This window comes from Rhopalosiphum padi, chromosome 1 (genome assembly GCF_020882245.1).
Source record: "Rhopalosiphum padi isolate XX-2018 chromosome 1, ASM2088224v1, whole genome shotgun sequence".
Taxonomy (NCBI): Eukaryota; Metazoa; Arthropoda; class Insecta; order Hemiptera; family Aphididae; genus Rhopalosiphum; species Rhopalosiphum padi.
The window spans coordinates 78,427,802-78,452,129 of NC_083597.1; the positions used below are offsets into that span (position 1 = coordinate 78,427,802).

Below are 24,328 nucleotides of genomic sequence, written 5' to 3' on the forward strand. Positions count from 1 at the left end.
TAATATACTTAGTGCTTGATTAGAAAAAAAACTAGAAGGGGGACTCGGCGGCTGTTGGATGAATGAGTGTTCCACACAAAATTTACTGTCACATTATCGTGGAGGGCAAAGCCACCCACGCCCCCTTCAGCTACCTATAATAGTATAATACCAAAAACCATTAAATTTATTATACAAAAATATTTTAAAAGAAAAAAACACTATTAGTTATTACATCCTTCAATTACATAATTTATATTATTATATTACGATTTATAAAGATATAAGTAATCCATAAAATAGAATATCTATTATTTTTTGCATAATCACAAATGCCTATATCTTTAAATTTCTGTGGGCATAATACAATTTCTTATAAGTTATAACTATATTTTACGGTAAGGAATTTTAACAATTATTTTTTTTTTCATAGTCGATACAAATATTCAAATATTATGGCTATAGGTTATAGGTAAATTTTGCATAAAAAAAAACTGATGATTTACGAGGTTAGGTTCATTGTAAATGTTTATGTTGCGTTCCGTTTCAAATAAATAGAATGGGTACGCTAAAAAAAATTAAAAAAGAAATCTCCGCAAATCAAGCATTGAATATACTATGTAAAATGTAATCATATACTCGTATAATATATATCGTTATCGTATTTAATTAAATGACAACAAAAATATAAAATGTTCAGACCTCCACTAAACGTTATGTTTTTCAAACAAATCATTTATTATATAATTATATTTTAGTTTTTATATTTAGTGAACTTATTTAATTTGTTTATCATGCATAAACACTATTAGAATATTAAAAATAAAAATAAAAAATAGTTTTGTGTAAATAAATAGTGCAATTCTTTCGAATTTGTTTTTCTCTTATTAGTCATATTACTCTTCAAAGTATTGGTAGATTTTTATTATTAATTGTATAAAGTACAGACCAGACAATTTTTACCTGCTTTTTATTAAAGATTGATAAATTATTTAAATTAATCAAAATTAAAAAAAAATTATAATTAAACAAATTTACTTTGCTCAGAAATTAATATATACATAATTTTTTTGTAAAGGCATCCACCTCGATAGGTAGGTACTTACGAAATGGTCAACTCATTAGTTAACCTTTTTAAATAATACAAGATTCCTATTTAAAGAAATATAAATATATAATAATATTATATTATATTAGTATATTTATGTTGTCCAACGAGCTTACAAATGTTTGATCTGCTTTAAGTACAGGAATGTTTTTTGGTTACTACGTAGGACTAGATACTATCAATTACCATTGATTTTAGAATAATCTATTTCATCGATTAATAGTAATAATTTAATATATTATATAAATATATTATTAAAGGACATTAGACGTTAAGACAATAATGTGAACTATAAAGATATTTTAGATAGGTATTAAGTGTTTATACTTTATCATGGACATTACACAGACATCAAACGTGATATGGAGTTCAGTTTCATGCTCTACGTATCTATATTAATTATGTCGATGATTAAGTAATAAATTATCTATATCTATATCTTATATTCTTATCTCTGTGATATCTTCTTAGTTTGTGCTGAAGACTGAAGTACATCTTATTAACTGTTTTCCATATAAACAAGGATAGTTCTAACCGTTCTAGGGCTCTAAAATTTCGTACGTAGGTACATGAATGTTAGAATATTTTATAATATAAGCTGTAATAACATAAAATCCTTCGTCCTCAAACTTTTATTTCTTAAAAGTTAAAATACAAATATCAATACTAAAAAATATAGATTTTATCTATTCTTTATATAAAATATAATGTATTTTATAATAATATGATATAAACAACTTTACAATATTTTATAATACATTCATGTTATTATTTAACTACATTTAAAAAAAAAGTCAGTGTGTATTATTAGTAACTGGTAAGTTTGAGAAATAAAACAAATGATAAAATAAAATAGTGAAATATTTTTATTCTTTCAACTTTACTTATCAAAGAGACACAACATTAAACTTTTTAACAGGTGGTCACCAAACAATTTGGTACGGACACCCTCTATTCGAATAGTAATAGTAGAATCACCACATCATACAAATATTATCACATTTTTACGTTCATACGAGTCCTGTGTAATATTAATAATATTACTTACTACTTACATACAAATATACAATTATTATTATATTATAAACGATTTCAACTGCATGTCTGCATAATAAATATTTCAGCAAAATAGTAATAAAATATTATTATTTTTATTTTTAATATTATTGTAATTTAAAAAAGGATTGAAATAGGAACTTGACCTTATTAATTTAGGATAATTTAGGATTAAAGGGGTACAATTCTAGAACTCTTTATAGACTAAAGACTACGCTGTGTTTTATGTTTCCTATTTAGACGATTTAGATCAACATTTTTATCATATATTGACTATTTAGATCTTATTTAAATTGTGTAATCCAAATTCCATATTCTATACTAACTCATGGCTCGTTATATTAGGATTTATGAACCAGAAGATGCTTATAAGTTATAAATATTAATGTATTTATTGTAAAAAAAATATTGATAACATTATAGTATTATGCAAAACAACAGAAATAGTTATTAACAAAAAAATTGAATATTTTTAATTTATATACCTACTTTTAGATTATAAGTTACAATGTAATATAAAATGTAAATACTAAATAGTAAATACATAATGTTTAGTTATACAAGAATACACAAATAAACGAAACATACATAATATAGAATGTTTGAATAATTGTGACTGAATATTAAATATATTTAATGCATGAAGTATAATTGCAAACAAAATCATCCTTGTAAAGTTGTAAAGACAAAGATATTACGATTAGTTAATGGTTAATGTTTTCAAAAGAATTGATAAAATAGAATTTCAAAAAAAAAAATGTATTAGAAAACACAATATTATGTAGTGTATAAAGGTTAATAAATTGGCGCTGGAATGCTGGATTAAAGAGTTGAATGTTTATTGTTTATCATTCAAAATTAAAGAATCGAATGAGTCGATTAAAAGATAATGATTGTACAAATCAAAATTCACGTAGATATCAACAAACGGATTATTTTCATTTCGATTGCTCTGTATGGCTATTTTTAAAATTTGTTCGTAAAAAAAAAAAAACGGTCATCATAACCTAAAGAATTTGAACAACAGTATCGACGGGCCATTCCACGAGACACACGTCTGTTGTAGGTTACACGCTTGACGCGTCACACACTCAAATCACGGTCCGCGAGAAGCTTCCAAGTGTTTTGTTCGAAAAAGTTTTTTTTTTAACCGTCACGTGCGGCATTACGCATGTACGAGCCGGTAACAGAGTAATATCACCGAGACAATTAACGTCACCGTACGACTCAAGATAATGACGGATGCGATAAAGGAGTTGACATCGTACCGGACGCTGGTAAAGCGCGCTCTGAGCCTCGGTCTGCCCGGCAATCTAAAGGTCAGTTGCAGGTGGTTTTATTGTGTTGTAGTTACACATTTTGTAATGACAACAATAATAATAATAATTGTAATCGTCGAAAAACAAGACGCGATGATTGAGTTAGACGTCGTCGGTGTTTTTCTCATTATCGCGTAAATTCGTAGGCATTTATACGTATATATATATATATACAGTATAATATCGTAATTCGTAATATCAATGATTCGTTATATATACTGTTTAGTATATACTCGTGTCACATGCATATAGATATACAGATGCATATAGATATACAGGTGTACACTATCCGTATTATGTGGGTCGTTCGCGATACGATTGTCGTGCGGTGTTTTTCCCGGGTTTCCCGTCGCCATTCCGTGTATTTTTAGACTGCGGTCGTCGCTGCCGCAAACCGGTTTCGCGTTCGCACTGAACGCTCGAGAATTATAGGTAAACCGGCCAATGGTTGCCGCGATAAAGGGACTTTGACGTCGGCGACGGCGGCCGACAATCGAACTTCGGGATTCGAATGATTCGATCGTCCGGTGCCTAATCAACAATCGGCGTTCGCACATCGTTTACGTCGGTGTCTCGCTCCGTCAATTATCCCGTATTTCCGTCATCCCGGTCGCCCCAGTGATTCGCGCCAACGGCCTTCGGTATTCGGACATCTGTCCCGTGGTCCACAAACGAATATTTTTTCCGGCCGACCACCAACGTGTTTGCCTGCAGTGCCATTCTTTTGTCGATTTCCTTGTGGCCGTCCACCTCGTCTAAAACTGTACGATTTCGATTTAAATACTATGTACCTATGTTGTGTTTTATACCAAATGTTTTGGGTGGTTTATCTTCGAAATACAGTTTCGTTTTCACCTAATTTGATTTTCGTTTTATTTGTTTTTTCGTCCAAGGTTTTTTAATTAACATAAGTCATTATTTTACAGAAAGACGAGTATGTTGAATTATTGAATTTGCATCGAATGGGATTTCACTTCGAGTGTACAACTTTGGCACACATTATGAAAACGAAAAGACAGACCATGAAAAGAAACAATACCAAGAAGTTGGTAAAAAAGCGATCAGTTGGAAGACCACGAAAATCAAAAATTAAATATGACGATTTGTCTTCTGAAACATCATTAGAGAGTATAAAGATGCATACCCAAGTATCTACTAATATTTCAGTTGAAAAAGCTCAAAATCGTTCAACTGTTAGACCACTAAAGACTAATTCTGAAGTTCATGTATGTATTTACGGTAAATTTTTAATTATAATTATTTGTAACAGTAGCAAACAAGGTGGGTTACTGACGCCTTTTGAAATATTGACATGTGTTCCTCTCTTCACTTTTTCCCATGTTCACCTACAAATAATAATTAGGAAGATCTATAGTTGCTGTTGCTTCGGGCATATAAGAAATGTATTGTGTGCCACTATCTATATTTAATTATTTTATTTTATGTACATACAGAACATATTTTTAGGTTTTTTATCATCTTGATTCATTATATCTATTTTATTTTATTTTATTACTAAATTTATTTTAATGTATAAAAAAAAGCATTCTATAGTTAATATATTTTTTTAAATTTAGGTGTCCTCTTCTAGCTCTATGGAAAACATTGTCTATCAACCTCCAATTGCAAAGACTACAAGTGCACTTTTAAGAAATATGTTGCTTTCAACAGATAGAACTAGGTTTAATAGATCTACAACAAATACTTGTCTCACTATTTCAAACAATAACAATCCATATTGTAACTTTTATCAGGTACCATTTTTTTTTAAATTTAAATTTCTTAATGATTTCAATACTAACAAAGTAACAAATAATGTAAATATATAATATTACAGTGATTATTAACTAACAAGGTATTTATTTATGATTTATAACTTGATTTTATTGTAAAACTGTAATACACAGACATTTTTGAGGTCCTTTTAAATCACATCAGAAACAATGGTTTAAGTATGCTTGTACATAAAATTATATTAATTGTAAACTTAATCTTTGTATATAATTTTCTATAATTACATAATTTTGTTATATAACTCGTGTGTATACCTATTTGATTTTTCTAAATTACAACACTTAAATGGAATTTACCATCAGTCATCGTTTATCAAACATAATATTATCATGCTTCTTATGGCGTCCACAACAAAGATGATTTAACTGCTTTTGTTCCAATGAAAGTGTCTGGCGAAAACACTAATGTATTTTATAATAGGTATGCACATGTTTAGGTTACTTTTCAGTGTTGTTTCATAGTATTAAATGGATGATGCATCTATATTTATGAAATAAAATTTACAAACTTTTACTTTATTAACGATCTGTGAATTTATGTCATTTATTATTATCTTATTAATAAATTAAAATATAATATGTTTTAGTTGGATAAATCAAAACCCCTAAATCTAGAAGTTTCGCATAGAACTTCATCGTTTGCTGAAAATTCGTACCGAGTAATTTGTACTTGTTAAAGATTTTATTGATATTGTGATTAATTGACAATATTGTTTTTACTTTTTAGAGTAAGTGGAAAAACAGTAATAAAAAGTTCAATATACCTACAAAGGAAATCAAATCTACTGTATCTGGAAATAGTTACTTACCTAACCTTCAAGCTTTTCCTGATATTCCACAACTGGCTGATGTTGATATTAATGCGAGTTTTGAGCTAGATAATTCTAACTATAGCATGTAAAATTAGATAAATATTTTACATAATTATTCATATTTTAAATAATTTATCTTTTATAGAAATGATCAAACTGATGTAGAAACAGTGCTATGTATTGATGACTCTGATACCTTGAGTAATGAGTCTGCAGAGAACATTGAACAAGAGCAGCAAGAGTTTGATCAACGTTGGGCTATGTCAGTACGTATGGAAAGTGGAGAAATGTCAACACCATTTGTTAATTGTGAAACATTTAATCCACTAGACGATGTAAATTATTTTCACATATGCTAGTATTCTCATTAGACCAAGAAAATTGAATTTAGTGTATTTTTAGGTTTCTCTGTTAGGGCCACAAGATACAGCATTAGTACAAAATGATGTTATACAAAATTACATAGAAACAAATGATGTCCAGTTTATGCAGTTACCAGATTCAAGTTGTGAAGTGATCAGAACCTTGCAGTACTATGAGTCAAGATTATTAACAAGTCCTTGGTCTTTTCCAGAACATGTAACACAATAAATACATTTAATTATTTTATACTTAGTAAAGCAATTTATTATTTAGTTACAGAATCATGAACCTATTTCAAACCATCAGACAGGGCAAAATGAGCAATTAAATACAACAGCATCAAACCATACTCTAGCAGAATTTGCAAACATGCTTCCTTGTCCAATTGCTGGCTGCTTATGGTATTCACATTCTGCAACTTTATATGTTCATTTGTTTACAGTAAGACATTTTTATTTTTCATTTTTTATTAATTTAATTATTCAATTTTTATTTAAACATTAATTAAAATATAAAAAAATGTATCAATTGTTTTATTATTAGTGCCACCAAGAAATGATATATTATGGAAATTCTATTGCACACGTGTTCAAGTGTCAAGATATACAAAACTTTTGTTTTTTTACCCATTTACAATTCGTACAAAATACTATTTATATAATCACAGTTGCATTTGATGGCTACAGTCACACATTTGTTGCCACCATTCAGGTACTATTTTATAATGTGTAATTCTTTGTATATTCTGTTTCATTTAAGAGTAAGCTTAGACAGTAATACCACATTTTTTTATTACAAAAACGTCAAAAACTGTCTAGCTTTTATTTTATTAAACACGGTAATGTAATTTTTTGGCCATGGTTTAATAGTCCGAAACATAGGTTGATAATAATTTAATCAATAGGTGTAGTCTAACCGAACTGGACTACAATAGTTAACAATTTTTATATTAATTTGGTTTATTTACAGCATGTTTCGTCATATGGTGACAATACAAGTGCTTCACAAACTACAGCTATACTGACCACCAGTTCCCCGTGTAACGATACTGATCAACATTCATGGAGTGGCCCAGTACAACCTTACAGTGTTCCGTTAGATGTACTTCATGCTGATGGTAGATGTTTATTTATTGACCCTACTAATTCTGAACAGATGATTATCAATGTTAACTTAACAGTTCCATTGATTTATTCAAATGATTCAATGTTTGCCTGCTTATGATTATTATATTAGTATTATTTATCATATTCTACCTATAGTATTTATATAGATAGTACCCAGAACACTAAGTTTTTATGTTTTACAAAGCAATTCTTGTTACATGTTTAATTGTTTTACCTTGTTGTTAATTTATAATTATTTAATTTTTTTTTGTTGGTAAGGTACAGACTGTTTAATATATAAATTAATATTAATTATTAAATGGTTAGTGTGAGAAATAATATTACCTTTATATAGATAGCATATGATACTATTGTGTCTCTTATACAAATGCTTAATTATTTTACTTTTTATTACAGTTAATTACTTTATTTATGTTAATTTTCTCTTTACCATTTAAAAATTAAGTTCAAAAATAAAATAAATTACCAATTATTATGTTTAATAATATAGGTAATTTAGTTTGATATCCATTTTTAGTTTTTCCCCAAACTCAAAGTATGATTAAATTATTATTTATTTATAAGTTTATGATTGATAATTTTGTTTAATTGTATTGTTGGCATCTCTTATAACAAATTTACTTTTTACATATGTGTAAATAATTCTTATTTGAGTTACCTCATCAGAGGTATTGTAATTAAAAGATTCCAAATATGTTTGGCTTAAATTTAGGCAACATTGGTTTCAAATATATCTTATGTTTTATTAAATATTGTATATTATTTAAAACTTAATAATTATGTAAGACATGTATTTATTTTTTAGTAATAAAATATTTTTTTGTAATTACAGATATAGTTATTGTATAATTAATTATGTATAATTGCAATTAACTTACCATTTAATTTTCATGATTAATCTTTAGTAAAGGTACCAATAGTCTAATGAAAATCTATTTTGACAAATCCTATCAGCTTTATCATGAATAGGATAGTTATTACTGGATAAACTATAGTCATCTCAACATGCTCAGATTCTTTATATGTTTATTGATTGATTAGTGGTAAACCCTATTACCCATCAATATTGAGTTAAAAAAAACCTTGACAATTACTAAGTCATAACTAGTCAGTAAATTACTAAGTGAACTTTATTAATTAGCTGTTAAAGCATAAAATTAAACAAATATGTATGTCCAGAAATTTTAAATTATTAATAAAACATATGTTAAGACCGAGTGTAATAGTATAGTCTATTACTAATAGACTATTAGGTTTCTTTTTTATTACTAAATTTTAAATATACATTAGTTAATAATAATATGATACAACAAAATATTCAAATGTTATTTATAGAATGATTAGTTCATGATATTTTTTAAAGTCCTTTATTGAAATATAATGTATCTGTAAGTTCAGTAGATTTATCTGTGACTTGATTGTAAGCTTCTTTATCAAATTGCTTTAATGTACACAATTGAATAGAACTAGAAAGTGAAAATATTTAATATTATGCAGCTAAAATCAATGAACTAAAAACAATTACCTAGTTTACCAACTTACCTAAATTGTGGAAATATAGCACATGCTGTTGGCAGCATACCAACGAGTCTGTAAATAAATTTAGTTAAAATGTTTTATTTACATATTAACATGATTTGTTATGAAATAAATGAGTATTTAAAAATATAATGATAGATATAGAGTAAATAATCACTGTAATATGTATTTTTAGCTATTTAGAAGTAATGTAGCTATAGACCTATAGTTGTGGTAAAGACTGTAACTGTATTTGGGGTTCATGTTCAGTTCAACACTCAATTTTTTGTAAATAAAAACGTATTTAATAGCACTTAATGAATTTCCAATTTGTGGTATAGACTATAGATAGCCAGATAGATATAAATAAAAAATAATACTGTATGTCTATACTCGTATATGATAATAAAATATAATCATAAAAAAGGTGGGCAAGTGGGTATCGTTCTGCTGTATAGTAGAGATGGAAAGTAGGTCACTATAATGGATGTGTTAAATTTGAATGCAATGACAGGTATCAATGTATCATTATATACGAAAAACGATTCTGAACGGAGATGAATTGTTAGTCAATGATAATTAGTAGGATATATTATATTATTATTTATTACCTATATTTAATTTGTAATATATCGTTATTTTACGAGATTTCGTAAAAGATTAAATTTCATACGCTCATAATTTTTTTCCATATTGATGCTGGAATTTTTTTTTTACAGTTACTTGAAGAAAAACTTATGGATAACCTTTGATTGAGTTTTTTAACCTTAGGTATATCACAAAAATTTTAAATTCTTTGCAAAATTTTGTTATTTTGACACATTTTGTAAACATTTGAAGTTTAAATAATTATCATAAACAAAAATTATGACCAACGATTTTTGATTTTTTTTGTACTACAACAATAACAACTTATAATAAACCTTGTATTAAATTTAAAAGATAAAAGGAAAGCCGAATTTTTTTTATCAGCATTTCAAGAAAAAAAATTTAGAAAAATCAAAAATTTCAATGGCTTATGAATAGTTTAAAAAATTCTAAATATTTTGAAAATTTAATCGTAAATAGATAACGCTAATATAAACATTTGGTGAAAATGTAAAGTATTTATAATGATTCGTTTTTGAGTTACAGCAAAATCAAACAATCGATTTTGTCGAAAAGTGGTTAAGCGTAAAAATTCACGTTTCTCCGTTATTTTTTCAGGGTTTAGCCTGACGCTTTTGAAAACTACTGGAAATTTGACCTCCCAAAGTACCAACTAAATGAATTTTCCTTTTCAAAGAGGAGTTGAAGTCAAAAATCAAAGCTACTACTTCAAAACGTGATGACAGACACAAAAATAAAAACACACATCATTGTAGAATCAATACATTCATCACTCCGTTTAGAATCTAAAATAATTTTGCAGTTATTATCTTTATCCTAAGTTGATGGAAAGTTTTTAACTTGAGTTAGTAGAATATGGCGAATAGTAAGTTATAAATAATTATTAAATATAAAATAATATTAAGAGCTAAAACAGTTGAAAAAATTTGATTAATTTTTTCAAACTAGTTATAGTGTTACTTGATTTTTCAACTTATTTTTATAAATAGGTAACTAAATATATTTAGTTTAAAATACATTTTAGTTATTAGAGTTATAGCAGTGTTTGCTTTTGCATTAGGCATTATTTTTCACTTCTTACACATTTGACGTTTATTATTGTGTCTACTAATTAGTTTGATTTGAATTAGACAAAGATTAATTAGTAAAACTACAAAATCAATAAATATTGATTTGTTTATTATTTCAAACCATTAAATAATATTTATAATAAAAATATAGTGCGATAAATTAAAAAATAAAATATTTACAAAGTTGTAGGTATTAGTTGTAGAGCAATTATGGCATTATGGGAATATTGGTAAATTATATAATGGAATATAATTGAATTACAATAGGTAAATGAACTAACTATATAACAATAGGTAAGAATATATTTTATTTATAAATTAAAATTTGCTCTAAAAATAAATATTTTTATTTCAGATTTTATTTATGTTTTAAATTACCTTGGTAACTCGGAGTTTCAATATGTAGAATTTTTTTTTTGGTTCATTGAAACTATAGTTGAGATTTATTCGATATACCGAGGTTCCACTGTAATCTAGCTACGCAGTGTTAGTATAACAATAGGTATTTGGCCTTAAGAGCGGGGTGAGATGTGTCATAAATAAATTGTATGCTTTCATGTGACTAGGTACGTTCGAATTGGTTCCCGGTTGTTACAAAGGCCGTAAAATGATATATCCGAATTGGTTCCCAGGTTGTTAAAATTTGTAGTTTTTGTCATAAATGTAATTTTTATTTTTAATTAAAAAGCATAAAATAAATTATAATAAATATAATATCTTATTTTTAATTCGTCCGTATCTCTTTTTTTAAAGTATTATATGAATAATTGAGGTAAAAATTTGTAACATTTTTTATAAGTTATAATCTGCTATTCTGCTAATCTATTAATTTCATTATTTTTATATTTGTCCATTTCTGTTTTTATAAATATTTCCTTATTTAAAATTTTTTTCTATTTCATATGTACTTAAAATGATGGAAATATGTTATAATAATATTAAATAATATTATTAGATCGTATTTAGCCTTTATCGAAAGTCTTTATAGGTAGTGAACCTATTCGAATGTGTATTTCCTAGAATGTCTGGAACTAATTTGGATGTTAATTTTCACTTTTCAGGTATGGCCGGTTAGGAACCAACAGCCATGTGGCTAATACCGAATTGGTTTCCGTTCCTGTTCAGGTCAAATAGTTAAAATTTTCATATTTAAGCAATTTTTTGCAATATGATGAAATCATTTATTCATATTCATATCTCATATGTATATAATATATTAATATATGACTATTGATTTGGACTGCCCTTTTATCACCCAAAAACATCGAAGACTGTTTTTATAATAATAATTTGATGATCATATGCTGCCGAAAATTAGATCAGTTTTTGACTATAAGAGTATAAGTATATACATTATGACAGACAGTAACCTAACCTTTTCACCGACAATTTAGGCGAGATTTGATAAAAGTATTGATAGATCTTCAAATTGTTGCAAATCGAATTAGGGAAAGGGTTCGTTCGGACTAAAAAAAAATATATCTTATTTTCGTTTTAGGTTATTTTAACGTTATAACATTTTATTTTTTTTTTCATTTTATTTAATTTTTTTTTATTTTGTATAATGTTATCAACGTTATTGTACGTTCAAACGTTATTTGATCTTTTTCGTTTAGGTAACGTTTTTTACGTTATAAGTATAATTTAAAAATATTTTTCGGAAATATGTATTTTTTTTTAAATTACGAGTATATTGCCATTTGTGGTATAAATAATCACACCGTAATGTAAGAACTACAAAACTTATAGAATTTGTTGGCCAGGATATTGGATTAATTAAAAAAATAATCTAATAACGTTTTTAAATTGTTTACGTTACAATTCGTAGATACATTTTTTGTTTATTGTTAATTTTCAATAATGATTAATGATATAATATTTTTAATGGTAGGTATTCATTTTATTTTTAGTATTTTGATTTACTGATTTTGTTTATTATTTTAACGTTATAATCATATAGGTTTAGCGAGATGAATTTATATTGCGCGGGGGGGGGGGCTATAGCCCTTTTTAGTTATCTTACATGGACGTATAAAATACAGTAGAATCTCGGAAATCCGGCCGTTCGAAAATATGATCTGATACGTCCAGTAATCCAGCTATATTAACCTATACGTACCAATGTTTAGGTATATAAAGTTACTATCGTAAACGATAAAACTAGGTTAAATCAATAACAGATTAAATCCGAATAAACCTATTAGATATTTTATTTTTATTCAGTTAATGTTTAAGTACAATAAGGTTATTCATTTTTTAATACCTAATTAATAAATATTTTTTTAATTTTTCAATAAGTAAATATGCGTTTTTATGTGAACCCTCATTAATCCGCCGTTTTTGTTAATCCGGCAGTAGCGTGGTCTGATATCTGTCAGATTATCGAGATTCTACTGTAGTCTGTAGTACATTCTTACTCAGGGAGCTAAACAGAATTCTGGCCTTCTAAGCCTAACCCCCCCCCCCCCATTCTACGCCTATGATTATAATCTATTATTTTTTTTTTAATTAGTGTATAACTATAAACTATTTGAGTACAATAAATATAATAATTTATTACATTTATTCTTTAAATTAATTAAAATTATTAGTATTATTTTAAATTATATATATAAGTAGTAAGTACCTACAATAATAGAACGGTGGCGATGTACACTCGAAGCCGTTCGGATTATCGCATCTATGCATATTACAGTGTAATGTGTATGAACAAAAAAAAAGTTTAAAACCGTTTAAATTATACACCTATATTTATAATTACTAAATATAGGTACCTACCCCTGTGCATGTGTTATATTATTGGCTATCGCTTATGGCTTATCAGTAAATATTTATAGAAGAGAGAAGGATCTCACGGCACATGAATAGTTCGGTATCCGTTTCAAATAAACATATTTATCATAATAATGCATGTTTTTAAATTATAATTATAATTTATAATCCCCCTTTAAAACATATTTACATATACCTACCTATTGGTCCATAATGAAAATAATTCCATTATTTTATTATATTTCACTGCTAGCTATAATTCTAATGATGTATACCTATAGACCAGGGGTCTCCAACCTTTTTTTACGGCGGGCCAAATTTGATATACGCTTTGGCATCACGGGTCAACATTTTTAGAAATGTGTTGTCTACAAAAAAAAATAAATTGTTGTCTATCTAGGAATAGATAACTTATGTCAGTTATGAAATTGAGAAATAAATAAGAATAGATAAGATTTATTTAAAAAAATGTATGTTTATTTATATAACTTTTTTATTTTATAATTCAAAATTTGTTTTATTATGATACGAGTAAGTTACTTATTGAAACGTTTGGAACTGCTTGTTTTTTAAAATGTCTTGATAGTTTGCACCAAACTTCGTGGTTCCAATTAGCAAATTAAAAAGAATGAAAATTAATGTATTATTTTCAAAACATTAATTAGCTTGGCGGGCCGGTGCAAAAAGCTTGGCGGGCCGGATCCGGCTTGCGGGCCGTAGGTTGGAGACCCCTGCTATAGACTGTATAGTGTTATATAACTGTATGTTTTATTTAATTTCCGTAGGTAGGTATGTCACATATTTTGGTAAAAAATACCTCTAAAAATTAATTATTATATAATATGTAGTACTTACATAATTCCAAATCCAATTGATTTAAAAGGAAAATGTGCCCATTTATTTTTTCTAAACCAGCAGCTTTTGTTATCCAAAACGTCTTCTAAGTAATGAACTAAAACTAAAAATAGCAACAATTATATTTTTACAAATATTGCAAGAATCTATTTAAATTTTAAGTACAGTAGCGTCACGGTAATCAGAGAGGAATTGGGAAAGGGGTGGTGCGGATTACTATTATTCCTATATCCTATGATTTTGTTACAAAATTGTCTTGCAATTTAAACTTTTAATTATTTTTTTGTTTATTTTTGTATAAAGTATAAACTATTTGAGTTCAATAGATATAATAATTGATTACATTTTTTTAAAATTAATTTAAATTATATACATACTCAGTTATTGCCGTAATTGGTCTACATAAGTACAATAATAGAACGGCGGCGATGTACAATCGAAGCCGTTCGGATTACCGATTAGCCTATGTTCAGATTAACGTGATGCTACTGTATATTTAATAATACAATAGGTATATTACCTATATAATATATTTGTAACGTATTGACGTATCGTCATTCGTCAATTATTAACATCAATTTATTCTTATTAATTTCGACTATTCAACTCTTCTTAGTACAAAATACAAATAATTATATATAATATTCCTAATAAGTAAAAATATTTTACACTAATAACCTACCTATACAAGGGCACAAGGCTACAGCTATATAATATAATATATTTATTATATCTACTGATACTTATTATGTATTATAATTTCTTAGAAAATATTTTTATTCATAATATTGGTATTGAATATGATATATGATATGTTTCGAATAGAGCTATAGGCAGGTACCATTTAAGATTTATAAGGTGGGTAATAATAATAATAATAATAAGCCAATAAAGTACATATTACGATATTAAGGTAGATACTTATTTACAGTGGCGTATTTCCAAATTTTTCTGGGGGGGGGGTCTAATAAATCCCACAAAAAAATGTATTTGATTTATCAATATTGGGCGAAAAAGAACGTTTTTTTGTTATTATGTGGTTCAAGAATTTATATAATGTTGGAGATTCGACAGTCTGATCTGATGGACACGCACTGGTGCAATAATAAATGATTTCATTGAACTTTGTTTTATTTTTTTATTTGAAGGCATATTTATTTCAATTCCAAACAATAAATAGATACAAGTATAAAACTAGAAAAAAAATAAAAAAAATAAATTTGAAGTATTTATTAAATAATTATTAAATGTTAGGTTTTGTCAAATATGTTTTTATAATATCACACATTAGAAACCAATTTATTTAAAAATAAATATTCTATATTAAGTAACTCATTTTATACAAAAGGTTAGTTAAAAAAAAAATCATTGCATTTGACGATTTGCAAGACGATTCTATGCAATACCTATGCATTTTCTATCAGAGACATTTATGAACCGACACACATCACAGAGACTTAGAGTACAATAAAGCTACAGATAGATTTTTAAAGAATAAATAATATGATTTTGTATTTAAAAGTTTAGTATATAATATATAGGTTATACGAATATTAAAATATGCCTCGTAGCTCGTAGTTGAATATTAATAATTTATTCTCAGTAGTCAGTACACGTTGACAATTAATATTATTTTGATAGCAGTTTTATATGTTGTCAACTTCAAGTTAATACGTAAAAATAATGAAATGTTAAAATTGTTGAAATATGACATTATGACAACAGTCGTCCATATCACTCGCTAATCTCTGGACAGAAAATAAATATTACGTAGGTAAACATGGTCCTTAATGAATACTAGTTGGTAATACATACAATACAAGGAAAAGTTTAGTTACGCGCGGCGGCGGGTTTTTGAGTGTTCAACCGCGACTGTTGGCTAATTTTAAGCTATATTTTATATAAATATTTTGTTCACGGGAAAAAACTGCATCGTCCGTGCGTGTCTACATAAATCAGGGTTTACAAATATGTAAGAATTTTTAGATTTTTTTTTTTAGAGGTTCTGGGGGGGGTCCAGTACCCCTGGACCACCCGCAAATATGCCACTGCTTATTTAATTAGGTTTGGTACTAATTATTTTTAAATTTGACTCGTATCATTTAAACGTTTAGCCACTTATTATTACCACAGCTATAATTGATTGAATTACAAAATTAATCGTAAAACAAAATTAAAAAGGTTGATTTATTTATTATAGGAAGTATATGTAAAATATTTTTTGTTTCGTGTGATGCATTAAAATAATTAAAAGTCATGCATAATGACATAATGTATTAATTATTAATTACCTACATTATTTAATATTTAACTTATTTAAGAAATCTCACATACCTACTCCTGGAGCGAGCATTATAATTCTTGTAACTATCGTTTCTCCTATACCTTTTAATCCAGCAAACTGTGAACAAATAGTAAAAATATTGTTGAAATAATGATATCTACACTAATTTTGACTTAAAATACTGAATACTAACTCTTGAATATCCAACTTTTTCTTTATTGCAGTCATATATCCTGACACCTTCTATGATTTCTTTATGTCTCATTATTGGGACATTTATAAAACTAGCACCCGCGAGTGTTATCAATGGAACAAATCGCTATTGATAATTAAAAAATAAATAAATACTTATTAAATATTATTTTAATTTTAAATTAATGAATCTACTTAATCAAGCCTTTAGTATTCTTATTTCATTTGCAAGCAATTTAAATAGGTAATTATAATATTATTAATTAACAATATAATTACTAATAATCACGTTGATCTATATATATATGTATATAAGGCACGACAGGCACATATACAAAAACAATTCGTGGGGGGGAGGTTTACAAATATAGCAATACATGTGCCGCAACATAATAAAATAATTTTTTCCTCGTTACTCAAAATTATTTTGTGGTGGGGGGAGGGTTGTACCCCCCTTGTATACGCCTCTGATGTATTTAATATATTATATAATTGGAGAAAAATAAAGATAAGAAAGAAAAGGCTTAACGAAATAACGAGTAGGTAAACATATTACTATCTGTATTATTTTTTAGTATATTATTGGATTAATTTAAATAATTACATAAGGTATTGGATGGCATATCTTGCTAATAAGAAATCTTTCAATGTGAAATGCAGCAAAAGTCGATGTTACTGTGGCAGCCAACATGGATATTCCGAATCTAAATTGAGTAGTTGGAATGAATTTGGTATCTCCGTTACGGTTGGTAAAATTTACAAATGCATCGTATGATTGATTGAGACCATGCCAACCATAGCTGGAAGTATTCTTTCTAAAATATTATAATAAATATATTCTTTGAACTAGAATATACGTCACGAGTTATTATGTCTAATTTGTTCCGGGGGAAGTAACCGGCCGACGCCCGACGTCATACAAAGTAAACTTACAATGATGAAGAAATACCCTTTTAAAGAGGGGGTCCAATTTTTTATTTTTTAAGTTATGGACAATTTAACTTTTTTTTTTAAATAAAGCCAAACCTATACTACACATTTGTTTATTGTAATAACGCAAAAATAAGAGAAATTAAAAATAAGATAAGAAGCCTATAGTGAGATTATATTAATTTTAAAGTGACAAGTATAAAGGACACAAGCCTTTAATAAATGTCCGATCTATGGAACCCTTCTCCTACACTTATAAGTGCTGGGGAATTATGGTGACCAATTAGATGTAAATATTAGAATTATTTAAAATTACGTTATTACCTTCCTCCTGATGGTCGGAGGGCTCTCGAGATCGTGATTCGAGAATATAATCAAATACACTGTATAGAGATTAAGTGTAGAAAAGCAGATTTACACAAATCAACGCAAATAAAATAATGCTCATGCACCTTACCTTATTCGCTGTTGAACTCGTTAAGTAGTAATTGTCTTAACAAAATTAGAATGGGTTGATCACACGGATCCAAATAAAAAACAACACTGAAATATTTCGTAGTAGTGAAAATGGTCCAGTTGTCGCTCGCAGTCTGTCTCCGGTATGGTGGGTGTATTATTAAAGTATTTGGTGCTCATGCACTCTAGAGAGATGTTACTAATTCTAATGGTGCGTACGCACTGATGAGAGAAGACGACACGGTCAAGCCTGCCAGCGTTGCAGGCGGCTCCAACAAAGGCCTCCGCGTCCTTCGAGAAATCGGCTCTCTCCCTGACGGCGGAGAGCCCCATTGGACCATCCCTTTTCTTTGGCGGCACATGTAAAAGATCACACGCTTTGCGCCATACTGTCGCAATAAAGTGTGAGTTCCCACGTGACCAAACAATGTAAATCGTTTCTTTCATCAGTGAATTTTATTGACGGCTATCTGCGTGCGACAACTTTACCGTTATTTATTTAAAAAGATAATAAAATATACAATAAATTATGATGTGTGAGCATATCATTACATTATGTTTCTCATAACTTTTCAACATTTTAACATAATTTATATTTTATTTGAAAGCTATTAAATTATCATATCAACTAACATATGCAATTAAACCAGAAATTATGCAAATTATTATAATTAAATTGAAAAAAGTAAACATTTTATATCGAAAGAATTTTTAAAAATAAATCTCGTGTTACTCCAAATAATTCAATACTTAGTATGAGTTTTTTTGTTTATTTTACTGAATAATACCTAGAATACCTTAAAAGTTTGTTTTTCATATCTTCAATAATTTTAAAATTATGATATCTCCATTATTTTAGGAGGTATCGTAATGTGTAAATCCTCATATTGGACATTCTGTATATATAATCTAACCCATAACCTGATTGATAATTATTATATTACGAGTAAATTGTACGTATTGAATATTGATTATTAATATATAATATTTACTAATTAGGCCTAAGTCCTAAATATACAAACATAAAATTATGTTTAATTTCTAAAATATTATCTATTATAGAAATAATATAGATTATAATATATTAATATATATTTAGTTGATAGTTATTTGTGTATAGGTAGGTAGATATGTCAAAAAATCATGATTCAGTGAGTGATTTTTTTTTTTTGAAGGATTGACTTTTGAGAGCAAGTTCCTATTACATATCATATTATTTTTTCTCTTTACAGGATTAGTTTTATGCGAAAATAAGTAATAAACACAATAATTTACCCAATGTAAAATAGTAATATCTGTATAATTATATAAATAAGATTAATACAATTAAAAAAAAAATGTACATATTTATAAATATGTCAAACATGAAAATCAAGACATTTTGGCGCATTTTTTATTTTTATTTTTACCACGACAAAATTTTTTTTAATAAGATGAAATTTTTAAATTTTCGGTGACACAATCATGCAAATGTTGGTGCATTATTCAGATAAGCAAAACTTAAATAATATTTCTGACTTAAAAATTATAATAAATAATTTACTATATACCTATTTGGTTTTATAAATCAAAATCCTCAGAAAAATAATGTGTTTATAGGAAAAACTTAAAAATCATTGTGATTAACATTTAACCTATAGCATTTTGTAATTGTTCTTATAATCTTGTATTTATAATATTTTAATAAGGACATAATTAGAGTATGCCTATAACTTACGTCAATTGAGATAGTAAAACAGCAACTAATAATGCTTTTCCGATTGGCATAAATGATAATCGTCCAAAGGTGTTTTGTATTTCGTTTGTGTCGGGGTGAATTACATTTTCGTAGATTTGATGTTCATGTAACAGTTTTGTATCAGTGATATCATTTGAAATTGATCCATATCTATTAGTTATTAATCATTGACAGTGATCAATATATTAAAATATATATAGAATATATAATGATAAATAAATAAATAAAATAATAATAATGATAAAAAAAATAATGATTAAATAAATAAATATCATAAAGTATAATATTATACATTATATACAATATACATAGTCATGAAAGATTTCTATAATTTCTAATAAATGTTATAGATTTTGTCGTTTAACTGTAATAGAATTATATTATATAAAATTATATTTTTATTATTCTGTTGATGATGAATGATGAAATAACTATATGTAGATAATAGGTATATTGCTATATCTGTTTATAGTTTATTGGTTATATATTGCTTATATTAACTATCTATATTTTTTTGCATGCTATAGATAACCACTTTATGATAAGACAATTTCGATTTAATATTTTTATTATTCATTATATAATTATTTAAATTTATTTATTTTTTGAAAAAAAAAAATATGTACATACAAACAAGAGAAGTGTATTAATTTGGCTTCTTCAATCATAGCGGAAGAGGTGAAGTTTAATTTTGGATTAGTGATCCAAGAATAATACATCCATCGTCCAAAATAGGTATTTAAGTCCCATGGACAAGGAATTGCTTTAGGTTTTTCCATTATACGGTACTGTGAAAAAAATTATATTATTACCAATTTACCATTATAATTATTTAAATATGTTACGGGCAAAGTATAGAAAATCCGGAAACAATGCACAATGCCCGAACATTTTGCACAATATAATAATGATCATTTTAATACTCGAATTGTACATACATTGGCCGGGCATTATACGAGCAGATTGCCCGAGCAAAGTGTACCTTGCCCGGATTCAAGTGGGCAAAGTAAATTAAATACAGTGTGCTGCATATATTTATATCGAATAGAATTTATATATAAAAACAACACTAGAAAACTATGCTTAGATATTTTATTCGTATACTTGACACTCGTAACCGGTAATTACGAAGGGATCCGTAATCTAAACGACAAAGGATCACTTTGTATATTGCGGGAACACTATTGCTATTCACGATATGCAAAGTGGTGTTTATCCAAGCTAATGAGGTACACCAGTACAAATTTCTTTAACAGATGAATTGGCAAGAAAACTTATAAATTGGGTCGTCAAGAGTATAATATAGGTGTACTTGGCCGGCAATTAATATTTTTTAAGCGCCACATTAGGAATCCGAAAATTTTTCGCGGGCCATCGAAATTCTAAGTACATATACTACATAAATAACACATATAATGTTGTCGCAGTATAGGTTATTTATTCTTTGTCTGTGGACCGGATAAAATTTGTTCACGGGCCGCCATTTGGTGACCCCTGATATGGGGTATGTCAGGCTTTCTGCTTATTTTAACAGTGGCCGATCTAGGAAGTGTGATGACTGACTGCCTTTTTACACATTCACAATTGACTGTATATTTTATGTACCTACCTAGAATATAGATGTATATAATAGTATATTTTTAATATTTATCTTTTACCGTATAAAAAAATTATATATTATCATAGATTTTAGCCCCTCCTCCTTTGTATCCACCACTGGTTTTAAGAAATGTATATAACTATCACTATGCTATTATATGTATATAGTCTATAACATGTGCAAGGCATATATGACACATACAAACTATTGAATATATAAAAATAATATCATATAAGTTTTTATTCTAGTGATCCACTCCGATCCTGACATAGCCTCAAACCTCATGCAAAGATTGGGGGATAAAAGTCAATGAAGCAAAATCCATCCATTGTATATTCACTCTCAGACAAATAATCTGCCCTCCCGTCTATTCCAAAAATGTACCTCACTACCTCTACCTTTTGGGCATGGACCAATTGTGCCTAAAACAAAATTTTTATACTAGGGTCAATATACCAATTGCGCCTCTTATATTTTTCGGTTAGTGTACCAATTGCGCTCATCTTTATATTTTACGGTCAATAGGTATATCAATTGCGTTTGTATTCAAATTATATTATTCTAATTGCCATGCTCAAATTATTATTTAAAAAATTATTATTATTCTTAAAACGTGCAAAATACAAACATCATGATTACCTTAAACTCAAACTCGTATATTATTAATATTATTTTATTTTCATTTTCATTAACTAAACTGTATAAAGCCTTTACGTTTCGTCGACTTGGAAGACTTTTACTTTTAACTCTCAAAAAAATCGGTTATTAAGTTTTTCTTAGGTAATGTAAAATGTATCAGAATATTCAAAAAAATATTCTGCTTTAGAATATGAAATTAAAAATGTATATTGTCATTCAAAAAAGTAAATCTCTTAAAAAATTATAATGATAAAAAAATTGTAATATCATCATGGTCGTGATCACTACTGAATACTGACACTAACTAGGTAAATGTCCAAAAATGAAAATACCAATAACTATTTCGACTCGGGCAGCCGAGCAACCACTAGTACTTACTACTTAGTAGAATAAATGTGTATTTCATCATCATTTTTTGATAAAAAATACTTTTTGAAGAAGCGGGAAACTCCCAAATTTCCGGTGGCCCAATCCGCCCATGCTTCAAATATTAGTTTTTAAATCTATTAGGTATCCAGTTAGGTACATACAACTGAAGAGTTAATATAAATTATTATTATCTAAAAGTAGTTTGACATGATTAAAATGAATACCTACTTTTTATTATTAAATTATAATCATTTTAGTTAATTATTATACTAAAAAATAATGTTAAGCGCATAGGCCATAGAGTATAGAGATAGCATTATTTTACAGATTTTACTTAATTTATTACTACATACGCCACTATTTTGGCACTTTGAGTTGCAAAGTCGATCAGATATTTTACATTTATACCAGTTGGTCTTATATAACGTATTGCAAGTAATAATTGGTAACCTCTGTAGCCTGTAGGTATTACATTATATCTGTCAACTTCACAACGCATGGTATTAAATACCTTCTTACTTACATATTATACGGTAGTTGTTTTGAAGAATTTAACTTTATAAACTTAATAACTATATTATTATTACAAAATTCAATAGTAAAAAAAAATGGTATACAAATTATTTAATGATAGATTGGTAAATGTTAAATGGTCATCAAATATTCAAACACCACAATATATGATTAAGTGTTGATCGTCAACGATTGTACCAATCCACAGATTGATATTTTCTAAGCTATATAATCGCTGAATGGCCTGAATTATAAATTCCGAATTCCAAATTTCCAATATGTGTGCCATGATTTTGTGCGCAGGGGCGTGGCTACATCACACAATAGGTATAAAGATGGTAGAATTAGAGAGGGGACGGACAAGCATTGCCGATCATCGCTGACAAAATCTATTCTCTGAGCAAGTATGGTTTTATTTTGAATTAAAGATATTATTATGAATATCAAATTGAAGATTCCAGTTTGGATTCTGGAATACAAAGAATGAGCAGTGGTGGAAGTTCCCAGGAGTATTGATAGGCGCCACTTTTTTAAGGTTTGACTCTCGTAAAAAAATAAATGATAAGCTAACTGAATATATTAAAAATTATTTGGACTTTATTAATTAAATTCGACTAACAGTGATGGGGCGCTAACAAGTAAAAATCTAAAATACTTCGAGTACTGGCGTCTGGCAGTGATGAAAAAATGTACAATAGTAAGTATAATTAAGCTCTTGGGCTTTTTTTTTTCATATTTGATAATCCAGTCAAAAATTTACAATTTTCTTATAACATTCTATGATTTAGTATAGTTATCCACACTTGGAAAATATTACAATTATATTTTCGGTAGCTTAATGATTATTAAACTAAATGTCTGCCAGAATAGCATGTCTCATCATATAATTGTAGTCATAATCTGACATCTATATATTAAATTTATGAAAAATAAATTATTGATATTTTAATATTTGTAAATCTGATCATAAGTTAGCATCTTTGTAAAATATTTATATTAGGCACTTCCTCTCATCAATTTCATTTCTTTCTAATATTTTTTAAATAAAAGAGACAATCAGTTAAATAATTAGTACTATTATTTGACTTACCTTTTGCTTTCATATTTTTTTGAGGATCTGGAATATGAAATAATGATTAAGTATGACTCATAAACAGAATAGCAAATACTTTGTTTTTACTAATAGAATATGTTGATAATTAATATGATTAAGTACAGATAAAAAC

The 24,328-nt window shown here is 27.4% G+C and overlaps 2 protein-coding genes across 7 annotated transcripts; one reads left to right on the plus strand and one right to left on the minus strand.

The window, feature by feature from the left end:
* Window positions 1–3,177: 3,177 nt before the first annotated feature.
* On the plus strand, window positions 3,178–7,700 carry LOC132917847 (uncharacterized). 4 transcript variants are annotated; one of them, XM_060978796.1, is made up of 10 exons: window positions 3,178–3,462; window positions 4,389–4,688; window positions 5,040–5,216; window positions 5,843–5,914; window positions 5,983–6,152; window positions 6,213–6,402; window positions 6,470–6,646; window positions 6,710–6,871; window positions 6,974–7,141; window positions 7,400–7,700. In XM_060978796.1, the coding sequence occupies exons 1-10, from the start codon at window positions 3,379–3,381 to the stop codon at window positions 7,652–7,654; spliced, it is 1,755 nt and encodes a 584-aa protein (XP_060834779.1). In that variant the 5' UTR covers window positions 3,178–3,378; the 3' UTR covers window positions 7,655–7,700. The 4 variants fall into 4 exon arrangements, with proteins under 4 accessions (XP_060834779.1, XP_060834780.1, XP_060834778.1 ...); XM_060978797.1 differs by having other exon boundaries at window positions 6,213–6,333; window positions 6,704–6,871; XM_060978795.1 differs by having other exon boundaries at window positions 3,180–3,462; window positions 6,704–6,871.
* A 1,075-nt stretch (window positions 7,701–8,775) lies between these two features.
* LOC132929189 (sideroflexin-2-like) lies at window positions 8,776–24,323 on the minus strand. Of its 3 annotated transcripts, none has more exons than XM_060994376.1 (9): window positions 24,193–24,323; window positions 20,612–20,769; window positions 19,961–20,131; window positions 17,462–17,672; window positions 16,859–16,984; window positions 16,716–16,782; window positions 14,382–14,484; window positions 9,100–9,147; window positions 8,776–9,023 (listed from the first exon to the last, which is right to left on the minus strand). In XM_060994376.1, exons 2-9 carry the CDS (start codon window positions 20,758–20,760, stop codon window positions 8,915–8,917), a joined length of 984 nt encoding a protein of 327 aa, XP_060850359.1. In that variant the 5' UTR covers window positions 20,761–20,769; window positions 24,193–24,323; the 3' UTR covers window positions 8,776–8,914. The 3 variants fall into 3 exon arrangements, with proteins under 3 accessions (XP_060850359.1, XP_060850350.1, XP_060850341.1); XM_060994367.1 differs by lacking the exon at window positions 24,193–24,323 and adding an exon at window positions 23,113–24,161; XM_060994358.1 differs by lacking the exon at window positions 24,193–24,323 and adding an exon at window positions 20,827–20,930.
* Window positions 24,324–24,328: the final 5 nt, after the last annotated feature.

Coding starts and splice junctions, on each gene's coding strand:
- LOC132929189 (XM_060994376.1), bottom strand. CDS start 20,760: ATGGAAAAACCTAAAGCAATTCCTTGTCCATGGGACTTAAATACCTAT. Junction 20,132..20,611: donor TTAATACACTTCTCTTGTTT/GTATGTACATAT, acceptor AATAACTAATAG/ATATGGATCAATTTCAAATG. Junction 14,485..16,715: donor AATGCTCGCTCCAGGAGTAG/GTATGTGAGATT, acceptor TGCTATTTTTAG/TTTTAGTTCATTACTTAGAA.
- LOC132917847 (XM_060978795.1), top strand. CDS start 3,379: ATGACGGATGCGATAAAGGAGTTGACATCGTACCGGACGCTGGTAAAG. Junction 5,915..5,982: donor TTGCTGAAAATTCGTACCGA/GTAATTTGTACT, acceptor TTTACTTTTTAG/AGTAAGTGGAAAAACAGTAA. Junction 6,872..6,973: donor TATATGTTCATTTGTTTACA/GTAAGACATTTT, acceptor TTTTATTATTAG/TGCCACCAAGAAATGATATA.